The sequence below is a fragment of the Apteryx mantelli genome, chromosome 3 (genome assembly GCF_036417845.1).
Source record: "Apteryx mantelli isolate bAptMan1 chromosome 3, bAptMan1.hap1, whole genome shotgun sequence".
In the NCBI taxonomy this organism is placed as follows: domain Eukaryota; kingdom Metazoa; phylum Chordata; class Aves; order Apterygiformes; family Apterygidae; genus Apteryx; species Apteryx mantelli.
In genome coordinates, this window is record NC_089980.1 from 100,373,482 (window position 1) to 100,387,047 (window position 13,566).

General features: G+C 42.4%; 1 protein-coding gene across 1 annotated transcript; it reads right to left on the reverse strand.

Moving 5' to 3' along the window:
• Positions 1-805: 805 nt before the first annotated feature.
• Positions 806-13,566, reverse strand: PRSS35 (serine protease 35). Its single transcript, XM_067294049.1, has 2 exons — positions 13,453-13,566; positions 806-6,699 (listed from the first exon to the last, which is right to left on the reverse strand). The coding sequence occupies exon 2, from the start codon at positions 6,681-6,683 to the stop codon at positions 5,442-5,444; it is 1,242 nt and encodes a 413-aa protein (XP_067150150.1). The 5' UTR covers positions 6,684-6,699; positions 13,453-13,566; the 3' UTR covers positions 806-5,441.

Below are 13,566 nucleotides of genomic sequence, written 5' to 3' on the forward strand. Positions count from 1 at the left end.
TTAACAGTCGTGGCTAAGCGGTGAGGCAGTACCAAGGCTCAAAGAGCTGTTCCAAGCGAGAAGAACGACCCTTTTAGCAGGAACACTAGTCATAACCTACATAAATTCACTAGCAAAGTCATATCTTGAGGTTACTATTGCAGCTATTATTTGATTAAGTCGTTCAGAGCCTTTGTTAAAGCTCCTCAGAGCCTTTGTTAAGGGCTGTCCTAGCCTAAACTGGCTATCTGGGTAGGACGCCAGTTCCAGCCCCCCACTGCCCCAGCGGGCCAGGCTGAAATGTGTCATCTGTCGAGCAAACAAATCCTTTCCCCCGGCTCAGGGGTGGCCTGCGGAGGGGGCACATTTCATCCGAGTCTGTTTTTATTCCTTGGATAGGGCCAGCGAAACATTTCTCGGGCTCCGAACCCTTCTGCAGGACAGCGGTGAAGGGTGGTCTCCAAGCGGCCGGGGCGGGATTTCGATTCCCGCTACCAGCCCTCGGCTGACTCACCGAGGTGGCAAATATACCAGCAGGTAACAGCAGGAACAGAGCTGATTGCTTGCTTGGTGGGATATTAATAAGTCGTGGGATATTCTGTGAGTCATTTCCTTGCTGAACCAACTTTTTTATTCATCAGATCTGCTCGCAAAGTAATTATCTTGGAGAAATTAGTAGACAGGGATTTTTTCTTTCCAGAATAAAGAGACATTAACGTCTTGTCAGGCTATGTCCAGAGGATTCAAAGATAACCTGTTACAAACCTTTACAGAATTGAGGTTATGTACCAAGAACATAGCTAACAAACTACATCACGATAGAGAAAACCCTAGAAAAAAACAAGACCATCTTTATTGATGTAGTAACGTGCATTGTATAATATCTTAATAGAGCAAAGGTTTACATTTATGTTCTCAAATGAGCTGTCATTTTGTGTAGTTAAAATATTACGAAACAACTTTTTTTTTTCTTTTAAGGCTATTTGCTGTGGCTAGTTAAAAACTGACACAAAAAGTCATAAAAGCAACTTCTCAAGGCTGGTGAGCTGTTTTCAGCCTAAATGCTCTCTCTCATTGGGATCAAATGGCTCTTACAGATAAAAACTGTGGGGTTCATATACTTCCAAATCATTAGGGATTGCCCTCCAATTTTAGGCTTTCAATTTAACAGTATTTTTTTTTTCATTTGTTATTTAATCCAGGAATTTGTAGCTCAAAGTATTTGCAATATCCCATGTTTTAAAATTAGAAGTAGTTGACTACATTTCTACAAACACAGCAAACAAAAATCAAAAGTATTTGAAAAATTTTCTTGGCTAGGGTTTGGAGGTACATGCAAAACGATGGAACAAGCATTTAAAAGCTTCAAGTTTGGGGGTGCCTTTTTTTTTTTTTTCCTCTCCACAATAGGGAACAACTCTTATAGGAATCCCAACAAAATATCAAGTTTGCAAAACTTTCACCTGAGAGAAATTCCCTGCGCTTCGTACGCGCTTGATGACCCATGTGCCAGGCAGTTCGTGTTTCCAAGCCTTTGGGCGCGCGGGCCAGTGCCCGGCGCAGGGGTGGGCGACGGGGCCGGGAAAGCCGCCTGCTTGGGTCCCGCCGCCGGCCAGCGCCTGCCCCTCTCCCAACCCTTCACGGGAGGCTGGGAAACCTCATGTTTAACAGCAAAAGTGGGATTGTTTGTGTAACTGATGATTTTTACATTTTAATTTATATTCTTACGCCTTTGCCAGCTTCCTGCTCTTTCTTACAGTAAGTCCCTCTGCTACTTCACAGCTATTTCATCTGTTACTTTTCACACTTTCTTTAGTCCTTCTTCCTGTTCTTTCGTAATATCAACTTATTTTGCTCTCTCTTTCTGGAGTAACTGCTGTTTGCTGCAAGTTGATTCCTTATCAGCAGAACAGGAGAAACTAACTCCCCAACTGCTTATCTCCTCCACATGTAGATGAATTATTTTATTACTTAAGACCATATTCTTTGCTGATTTATACTCCATACAGACTCATAAATCAGTGCAATATTTGGATAGTAAGCTATAAATTGAGTGAAGGAGTTTCTTTAAGCACTTTTTAAAGCCTCAGGTACTCTATACCTCATAAGGCAGAAATATTTTTGCTGTCTAACATTGCATTTCCTTTATTAAGGTAATACAGTCTTGGACTTATTTTTTCACATCAGAGATAATCCCCTTGACTTCCACAATGTTTCTCAGAGCCCCAAATTAAACACATGCACAATTTTTTTGCAGAAGCTGCCCCAGGATGTTAAAAATTTGCATCTGAGGTTTATCTTTGATCTGTTTTTTGTTTTTTTTTTTAAACTCCACAAATTGCCAATAGCCCCTTAGCAGAAAAAGGATTTCCTTGAGTTTGTTTTTAGCTAATGCCAGGAGTACAGTTAAAGAACCAGCTCTACTGTGGCAGCTCTTACGGAAAAAGTGTTAGTATGAAAACAAATGACGCATAGTCCAACACTTGAAAGAGGGACAAAATCCTTTTTGGAAGCATTGCAAGGCTCTGTCCCTGCCTATGCTGGGAACCAAATCTTGAAGCCTGTATATTATACAACAATTGTGGATCTGATCCACTTCCAAAGATGACCTCTCCCTATGTTTTTGTATAGATCAGTAGATACTAGCTGCAGCTATTTTAAGGAAATCTGAGATTATCACAGCTCAGAAATTCTTGTCTCACTTGCTGGTGCCAAAAGCTTTGTGCTGTGCAGTGCCTCAACCCTCTGGGGTTGTGCTTGCTAGTGTGAAAATAGTTGATTTATGACCTATTTAGGAAGTGCTTGAAGTAAGCAGTAACTATACCTACATAAAGCACTGATTTCTTTATTATGCTAAGTGGCAGATTTAAATGGTACATGCATCGGGGTACAACAGGAAGCAACATTTTGTCTGTTCATGTCTTCTGTCTGCATTTCCTTGCCTGAAGTTGCTGACTCAAGCAAGACGGTCTCTGCCTAGCAAGCCTATGCATTTGCATGTGCTTGTGTATAAGCATTCAGACACGCTTGCTTGAATATATATAGTTTTGATTAATTTTTCTGTTGCTCTGGCCTTCTTTAATCTCTTGAGGTATTTATAGCAAATTATTATTATTATAAAAAGACACCTGACAGGTGCTATCAACATTTTTCATTCTTACCTTGTCCTCGATTCCCAGACTAATAAAGAAATGTAATCCTAATGAGTAGACCTAAATGAGACTCACCAAAACAAGGCATTTACTAAGTCACCCTATCTTGATCAATTTTGGACCCAGATCAACAACAAGAGTAACTGTATTAAAAAATCTATATACCTATGCTGATTAAGAATGTGGTACCATATTTGTTACAGTAAGTATGGAAAAAGGCACTTAAGAAAAACATTATAGAGCATGCTAAAGAATATTGTAGGCCTGTTACATAGAGCAAGAGTATTAAATACTCAACTGAGGTGATTTAAAATTATTGTCAATGATGTCATATGTCTTAACAGAATATTAACAACAAAAATTAATTAACCTTGAAATCTATCTTAGACATATTAATATCTAAACTTTAGAAATTATTATTAGTTTTCTGCAAACAATCACACAAGTAAAAATCACAAGCCTGAAAAGGCTGAAGTTATTTATTTATTTTTCTTTTAAAGTGAGACCTCTTCCAATTGATGAAATATTGCAAGAGTTATGGTATGGAAACAAGTCTTAAATTTTTATGCTTTGGCAATACAATGACAAAAAAGTCACCTGCACATTAAAAGAGCCAGGTTTTATGCCTTCAATCAGCTACAGAATAATGGGTTATTAAAAATGACCTTATGTCATCAAAATATATTACAAGCGTATTTTAAAGATACCAACAAACCAATAATATTTTAAAACCATGTTATATTTTTTCTTCTGCACACGAAGAAAATGGATTTCAGTCAGTATAAACTTATGATCAAAAAATTAAATATTGGAATGGTGAATAACCTTAACAGTAATGAAACCCAATGTGTATGATCTGAAATACACAGTATCATTTTATGTTATTAGAATAACATAGCACCATAACAATCTTGTGTGCTACAAAATCTTGATATAAAATACAAGATATAAAAACTTGTGTAGCAATCAAGACCAAACAATTACAAAAAAAGTGATGCATGTATAAAAACATGTAAAAATCAAGGTCACTTTCTTTCCAATAAGTATGGTTCTGCAAAAGCATTGAACCAAGTTATTTGATATCTACTGCTCCTACCTAACAAGATACATTATAACTTACAGGATAGTTCTACCATTCAGAAGGTGGTATAATATAATTTAGTTGGGAGAATTTTTTTAGTTTATCCCTGCAACTCCTGTTAGTGGAGTCTGATACGAATAGAAGTACCCACCACTTTGTAAAACCGTATACAGATAAACCAAAATATTGCTTTCCATCTCCCAGTCTAATACATAGTATCCTATCTGTGAAGCTGAATTCTTACAAAAGTACTTTTAAAAACCTGCAAAAATGGTTAGCACCCAAAAATCTAGCATCTGTGGCTTTGATGTAAAGCTCTAAATGATTGTCAAATGGCCACTTCAAAGGTCAGTGACTTTACCCAATAGTAAAGTTAAACATTTGACTAGAAACTAAACCTACGGATCTCCAAATATTAATTAGGAAGCAAATGCATATGTTTAATATTTCCAAGATTTTTGTAGCTTCTCAAACAAGATTTAAAGGCATTAAATTGTATTCTGATGTTCCTCCTCCTTCCAAACATGGAAACTTTTATGTTCATTAATTTCTCTTTGCTGTTTTGGTAAGCAATGAAGTGAAATTTGGTTTTTAAGTCTAGTTGTCAGCTACAGAAATTTGGGATTTCCATGGAATTGTTCCTACAGCAACCAGAAGAAGAAGCTTTCCAAAGTAACAAGCATGAACTAGATTGCTGTATCTCAACATGGAGATGTGGTCTTTAGAGAATGCCAACATAATTTGTTGGCATTTGCTACTCTCATCCAGTTCCCTGGATCATTCTGCACATACAGTAAAGAGATGTATGCACAACTTGTGCATGAAGAATTGGAACAGAACCCTGAGAAAATCAAATCCATTGGAAAAATGTGTTGCTTAATAATTGTTTAATAATATCAGTTTGAGAAGTTTCAGTTCTTCTGATGGAAAAAAAATGATGGGATAGTCATTTTTTGCTAATGTGAATTATTAGAATTTATCATGTTTGCAAACATAAATACAGTTTGGAATTTAAGTGCATATCTAGGGTTCATTAGAATTAAAAATAATTCATTTGACAATTCTACCCATTCCCCAACAATTCAACATTACTCAAGTCATCAAAATACTACTTGCGGGCTTTGAGTTCAAAAACAGCCTGACGTGGAATGATGTTCTCTCAATAACTGCTGCAAGAGATTTTCACTCTATTGTAGTATGGGTGCTCTGGGAGTTAGCTTCAGCTCTCTTCAGCCTTGTGTGCAATTCTCATCATTCCCATGTATCCAGAAGCAAATCTGGGCATATTTGAGAGGAGTAATTCTTACTGCTACATTATAATCCTGCTGTTCACCATTGACATCCACCCATTGATGGCCTGAATAAACAGCAATGATCTTGCGCTTCCACTTCTTTTTGTTTGGCTCCTTAAGACGGAGATAGACTCCAGATCCAGTGGAGCCAGACTCAGCATCACAATACTGATAAAAGAGATCATTGGACTCATCAGAAATGCTACAAAACCGATAGACCAGCTGCCCAGAACGATCATTGTCAAAACCCGAGAAGTGGATCATGCTCCCAGGCATCATTTTGATTGTTGGGCTGATTCCCAGCTCCATGTATTTCCTTTTGTGGGGACGCTTGAGCTCAAGAACAGCATAATCATAATCCAGGGTAATATCCCCAGAGACACCCTTAAACCAGCCTCTTGGGATGTGGGTACTCTTCACCCTGGTCCACTGGAAGGCGGGCACGCCATCTGAGGTACCCTGCTTCCTCCCCAATCTCCTCTGCTTTCTCCCACCACCTTTGGAGCGTTGTCTTAGTTCTGTGGCAACCTCTGGACCATCTTGGGTCTCAGAAGCTTCTCTCCTACTTCTTTTAGCACCTTTGCGTTTCCTGCCATTACCTTTGGATTTTGTCTTCATCAATCCCACCCTCAGTTTTTTGCTGCCTTTAACATAATCCTTGCCATTATGCAAGCAATGAGCAGCTGTTAGCACGTGCTTAGGGGAAACGAGAATGCCACTACAGCCGGTGGAGATCTTCACAGCTGTGTTGAATGGGAAGTTGGTCATAAACCGCTTGTCATAGATGCTGAACCTACTGTCTGTTCCATATATCTGCCTCTTCTTTCTTGAAGACGTTCGTGTAGTCGTGTTTTCAGCTGGATCAAGCATTAGTGCAAGGACATTCACTTCAGTCAGGGTCCGTGTGCCATTTTCAAAAACAGTCTCATAGGACAGGATGTCCTTCAAGTCAGACAAGCTTGGCACTGGCAATTTTCTTTGACATTCAATTCCACACACACTGTTTAGCTCTAATTTGGTTTTTGCTTCAAATTTAGGGCTGTCAAGGGAGAAAGTTCTTTCACTCACAATCTGGGGTACTTTCTTTAAGTGCCAAGTAAAATCTTCTTCAGTTTCTGTTCCATTAGCAAGACCCAACATAGGTATGAAAAACATGAGTAACAGTAACACGTGCTCCATTTTGTCTATTTTTTTTCTAAAACAAGAAAGAGAGATTTAAAAATATGCATTTGAAATATACACAATTATCTTAGTATCTTAAAAGTATAATCATGCAATATTAACACTAACATTGGTGGAACAGAATTCTGGATAAAAAATAGAAACGCCTCAAATATTTTTGTGTTGCCTTTGACACTCCTGCCAGTCTCTAAAAAGATGGGTGCAGACCAGTCAGCCAGCATCCATGTTGTGTTACCTGCTGGAACTTGGCAACAGCTGAGTTTTACCTGCTTTTCACTCAAGGGGGGCAGTAGTCTGAGTCATTCCACTCTGCACAGCCCCCTATTTTTATTTATCCCATAGAAATGTAATCCTCTCTTAAACATCTGCTTCTTTTCCTAACTACTGGTTGTAGGTATATTCAAGAATCCCATTCAAAAGATGGGATGAAGACAAAGATGGTCAAACAAACTAAGCCCCTTAGACTTATTCCTTCAGGAAATCAGACTGATCACATTATTCGACAAAATGGCCAAAAAGCAGCAGCTTTAAGTGACCTAAAAGCCACCAGTGGTTTTGCATGGCCCATCCAGCTGAGACTGGTGAATCTGCCAACTATGGAAAATGGTACTTTGATGATTGCTCTCCCCAGGAACCTACTTTGAAAGATCTTCTTTTTCTCTCAAAGGTTATATTGTCTGGAAGTGACAAATGGAGCAATTTGGACACCTGAACAGGTGGCCAGTGCCATTTTAGGTGCCTTCAGCTGCTGCTGCTGTGAAAGGCACGGGTTTCCTGCAGCTTTCCTGTTGTATCTCCCTATGTACTGTGGCCACCAAACACTCTCAGGATGTCAGACGCCCTCAAAAGCTGTGGCCAGATGGGGCACGAGGGTGAGAAAAGTAGAAGGTGGTTGGTCCAGAGGAGTGTCCTGGTTATGTACATGCAGGAAAGACCAGCCAAGCAGGAGGGACAAGTCTGATGAATCATCGCATGCTTCCTCCCCTGCGGGATCCCACAAAGGCTACAGAAACTGCTGTCTGTGGGTTACAGTCACATGCAAAATAGCCCCACCTAGATGGGGTGATGCACCACACAAAGAGCTAACACTTTAAATAGGCAAGACAAAAAAAAAAGCACTATTATTCTGATCTGCAGCTGAGAAACACACAGAAAGAATGTGAAATTTAGAAGCTTGTGGCAGAGTCAGAAACTGACCCCAGAGCTCTTGATTCTTAGCTCAAAACATTACTGAAAAGACCATTTTCCTCCTTTGGCAACAGTGATGTCAGCAGCATTAACCAGCTTCTGACTGCTGCCATTGGGAAAGCTGAGCTTCATTCTCATATCCTATATCTCAATTACACAGAAACCTCAGTTGTGTAGGAAGAAATGGCCTATAATTAAACTTTAAAATCCAGGCAATTCAAGGATATGTATGTGGTTAAGGTTTCTGGTTTATATTGTAATGGCAGAGTAAATCAGGCTAAAGATAACTGCTTTGCATTTCTTATGTTTTGTTTAGAATGAGTATCGCCATGCAGTGAAATAGCCTGGTTACAGGCTAGCTAAAGGCATAGCATGAAAAAGAGTAGTATGTATGTAACATGGAAAAATAAGTGATAACCTCACTTAAAGGGTCCACAATGGACCAACTCCTATAATTTTGAGGCACCTGCACCATTTAGACTAAGCTCTTGTCTATAACAAGTAACAACTATCGCTTTTTAGCTAACTTAGCACTACGGTTCAAACACAAGTTGTTGCTTTTGATGCCAAATTCAGATTGGTGATTTTGTGTTTGTGGCATTTTTGGCAATTTTTACCTTAGCTGGCACGGAACACCAACTTTGACCCCTAGTCTTACTAGGATATATGTAAAACAGTTTATAATACAGTATGAAGATACCCATCATGGCTTCAAAGTAGCTAACTCAGGTTCTGGAAAATACCTAGGAATGTTAGTACAGAGCTTAATGCAGGCTCATCTACGCAGCTTTGAAAGCACAGAAGGTCCTGCACAAGATTATTTTCACCTACCTTAAGACATCTCAAAGTTAGGGTTCTGTCTTAGCCTGTTTTGTGCTTCCTCTATAATGAATCAAGAGCAAGATTTTAGAAAAACAATTCAGATGATGTTGCTGAGGATTGCTTTGAATGGACTGAGCCTCCTTCTGCACCACTGTGCTCCAAGTACCCAAGCAGCATAGGTGATTACCTAAGGCTAGACATCCATTTTCTTGATGTTATATTAGGTGAGTGAACTCCCACCTTAATATTATAGATACAGAGTAAGTTTGGATCGAGGAACGCTTTCACCCCTTTACTTCTCTGTTTTGTGCATAAGTATGTACAAGGGTAAACTGATCCTTAAGTCTAGCCTTAAAAGAGAGAAAGAAGAGGCTCTGAGAAAATGAACCTTAAGGCTACCCAGGTTCTGCTTTAGTGCACAATTTGTTCCAGGCTATTAATATGCAAGTTACAACATATTTTACTTCCTTCTATTTCCTGGGAGATGAGTGTAAATAGGTATACAGGAGCATAAAAAATCCCAATTTATTCCACCTAACATTTGTCTTCTGTATTTCTCTGTTCAGCTCTAAGAAAAAGCCTCAGGTTTGGAGTAGAAAAGCTCCAGTGCAATTATAGTGTGGCCATCCAAACTAGAGCTGGGCTGTTCAGCACCCAGGCCCCCCGTAGGGTTTTGATTTTTCCCCTCATTTCTAGGGAAGCAAACACTGGCTTTGCAGTAACACACCAGTACTTCACTGTTTCTGCACCACTGCCTGGGTTTTCTCTGATTCAGAACTGGGCTATCCCTCCCATTTGAAGCTTTTGGCCAGATGACAGGTTTTGAGAAGCTATATGGACTTTTGTAAGACCTTTGGAGATTAGAGTGACTCACAGGCCTAAGTTCTCAGTTGTATGCAGTCATACTAAAAGATATTTGAAGGTTTTGAAAGCAAAGCAGAGTCATTCCAGAAGCCAAATTTGGCTGAGACATACCAATTGGCCAGTCTAGACCAACTGAGTCTAGGTTATTGCTATACTTAAAATGCATATATTAAACATTAACTTTTCTATATAAAGTTACTTTCAAAGTGTTATTTTGGTTATTGCTTAATTAGTAATAAATTTGAAGAGGAATGATGATTTTCCATGTTTGTAGATAAGTGGTGAGATGTCAAAAACAAAGAAATACTATGATGAGAAAATAAGAATAGCTTTCCTGGCCTGACCAAAAGTCGACCTAGCCTAAAATTCTGTCCAGATGTGGATGCCTAGGGTAGAGCACAAGAATAGGGCAATTATACATGATCTCCCCCCCCCCCCCAATAATCTCTTAGTTTACAACCATTTGCACTTCATGGACTGTAAGTGAGAGGTAGTTTCTATAGTGTGAGCAAACCTCAATGGATTTCTCTTCCACAAAGTTGCCCAGTGTTCCCTTGAACCCATATAAAATTTTGTATCCACAGTGTCCTGCTTAACTACATGTGTAAGAAAGCATCTCCTCTTCTTTATTTTTAGCCTGGCACAGACTAGCATGCTTTGATAGTTAATAATGTGGTATTAATGTGGAAAAGCTGGATTTAATTTGATTTGTCCTAGTATAGCTGCTGAAGAAATACAAGCTATTAACAGTTCTTCTGTCAGGCTTGAGAATGCCTTTTCTAGGTTTTTTTTTCCTAGAATGCTCCTTCTTTTCTAAGCCCTCCTTCAACATCTGCATATTTGATACTTTCCTGTAGCTGAATTTTGTGAGCACTAAGGCAAGTTAATTTTCTAACTGCTATTTCATATAGAAAGTCATAGAGGTGCCCAGGTTGATGTCATTCTACTGAGATGGCTGAAGTCCTCCCAGCTAGACTCATAACTAACTTTCCTTTATATAGCAACTTTCTGCAACCAAATGGGTGGAGTACTGTGACTCCTTGCAGCCGCTCCTTAAAGAAAAATCTTCAGTAGATGCACTGGAGCCTCCTGTTTGAAATATTATACTCAAGTGCTCATTTCTTATAACGGCAGTTTTGGAAGCCAAGATTTTCATCATTTATAATGAACCATTTGTTGTTTCCCATGAATTAACCAGACTACACGAGAACTGGAAGAAGTCCAAGGCAAGGAACTTGAAAATGGTAATTCCCATTCCAGAGCAGAGCAGTGGTCTGAGTAGGCAGTATTGTCATTAACAGCCAAACACACTTAAACTTTCTCTGCTTGCTAACCTGAACCCTGCTGCTTAAGCATGGCCAGCTTCAAGCATAGGCAGTCAGCAGCTCCCATGGCCCAGGACAGGCTGCTGGCAAGGGGGGTTCCTCTTATCTGGGGATGGGGATTTAAATGTGGAGAGGGCTGCAAAGACACTTCTGCAGGGAAGAAGAGGAGAATACAGCCTTGTAATCCAGGAGGAGGAGAAAGGTCCCAGGAAAGGGTACAGGCTGGAAGCAAGAAGAGACCCTCAAAATCTTACTCACCCTTTCTGCCACGCTATTCTCTACTCTTCCTCCAAGCCCCAAGTTGCTCTGCCCTCCCTTTTTCTCTGCTCCTTTCCCATACAAATTTTGGGTTGGTGTACAAGTGATTAGAAGCTTGAAGTTAGCTCTGCTGTTGTGGTAGGAAGAGTTGCTTCAGAGAAGACAAAAAAAGCTGGAAACAAGAGGAAGTGAAAGAGAGAGGTCCCTGGCCCCATGAAAATTTCCAAATACACCTGACAACTGTGAGGTGTCTTTTTCTGGTGGCATTCCAGCTGCCCTGTATATGTATATAGCTAAAAAAAGCATTTTCAGCTCTTCTCACTCCCTGCTTCCAACATCACAAACCTTTCTGCATTCACAGGACAAAACATACCCCATATCCTATCTTGCCAGGATATCCTGCTCTAGCAGGATGCACCTACATCTCAAATGCTCAGGGAAAGGCTTGGAGTCAAGCAGTCGAGAATATGTTTCTCTTCAGGCTACCCAGGGGTGAATTACTTGCCAGCATAGCTCAGACAGAAGAAAAGTGATGTCCAACTACCTGACACTGTTTTATCTTGGTCTGTTCAGTGCAGCCTCTGTTCTGGGTTTTGCTTTGCTTCTTGTAGGTCAGCACACTTAAAACTAAATTTAAATAATGTCAAGTGCATTTTTCAGACTATAATATGTGAGCAGCTACTATGTAAACCAGCTCCTTAACTGCTTTTGGTCTTATTTTTGAAATGGCCTGAAAGTTGGAATTAACAGCTATATGCTAACAAAGCAAAGCAGAGAACAAATCTGGGGAATCTCCGACTCCCTGGAAGAAACCATTACCCTAACCTTATCCTCCACTGCCCCCTTCCCTCCCGAGGAGGTGCTTGCTCTGTACGTCCGCGTTTCGTCCCCGCTCTGACTTACAAAACACCACGGCAACTCCTGGCTCTTACCAAATTCCAGCTACCGCGGTGGGCGTAAGGGGAAAAAAAAAGAAAAAAGAAAGAAAGGCCAAAAGGCACCAAGGCAGCACGAAAGCTCGCGCGGGTTTCCGAACTCACAAACGCGGCTCCCTTCAGCTGGAGAGCAGAAAGGAAGGAAGAAAAGGGGGGGGGGGGGGGAAATAGGAATGAATGGCGAGGAAGACGAGTGCTTTCCCCCAAACACGGGCGCTCTCGCAGAGGGGTCCCGGCCGCCGCTGGGGGGCGCGGCCGCACAGCGCCGCCCCGGCCCGGCCCGACGGGGCAGGGGGGCAGCGCCGCCGCTCCGGCCGCCGCGGTTTCATCCTTTTGTGAAACCCCCCGACGAGCCCGTCGCGGCTCGCCACCACCTTTGGGCAGGAGACCCCGCGGCGGGGCCGGGGGCGGCCCCAAACCGGGGCCGGGGCCGGGGCGGGCGCGCCGCAGCGGGGGCTCGGCCGTGTGTCTGCCGCCTCTTCGCCGCCTCCACCTGTGCTGGTCACTTCTCCGCATTAACGCGTTAAAGTCCCCCCCCCCCCCCGGAAAAAAGCCTCGAATCGGGAGGGGAAGACTGCAGCTTTCTAGAGCTCTTCGCTATCCTCTGACACCGCTTTCAAACGCCGCCACGGGAGGCTCCGCTTTTCCCTTTCTGATCCAAATGAGCTTCCCTTCTCCCGAGGCTGAGAATTAAACGCCTTGGCGCAGCTTTTGGCGATTCCCAGATAAATCTGCTCCCAGCAGCGACGAATCTGGATAAAATTAGCGTCAGCTCCAAAAGAGAGCAGGAATGGTACCGCAAATGCTGAGGGCATGAATCGGAATTAAAGGAGAGGCTGTTCTGAAACGTGGAAAAACTCCTCGCCTTTGCCCAGAGCAGCCACCGCTGACACTGCACAGAGGCAAAACCCCGCAAGCCTGATAAATATGCCCCTTTCCTCCGTCCTCTTAGTTATCTTGTGAAACAAGCTAAGAAAGGAGCAGAGAAACCTGTCACCTTTTAGTCCTATCAAAAACACACCCAGTAGACTAAACAGGCAGCGCAGAGGACTTTATGCAAAATCCTTCAGCTGCCGGACCCCAGGTACCGGCACCTCTCAGCCGCAGCACTTTTCAGTGGTCGGTGTGGAAAGAAGTACATCGCCGTATCAAGGCTGTCACATCAATAGGGGAAAAAACCCACCACTCTATGGACATCACCCCGGGACTGCCCTGTGGCAGGATCCAAGCGGCCACTCTCCCAGCCCTCACCCTCAGCCCCAAACCCGCCGCCCCGCGCTGCTGCGTCGCGAAGCCCCTCCGCAGCGGGGCTGCTCCCTCCCCGCAGCAGCCGGCGGCGCCCAGCGGGTGACGCCGCTGGGAAGCGTCTCGTACCTGGCAGCAGGCAGGCAGCGGGCTCGGGAGCGGCGCAGCGGCGGCCCGCGGGATCCCCCGGCTCAGCGAGCCCTCGGCACCGGCCGGGCGCCGCTCCGGCCCGACGGCGCTGCC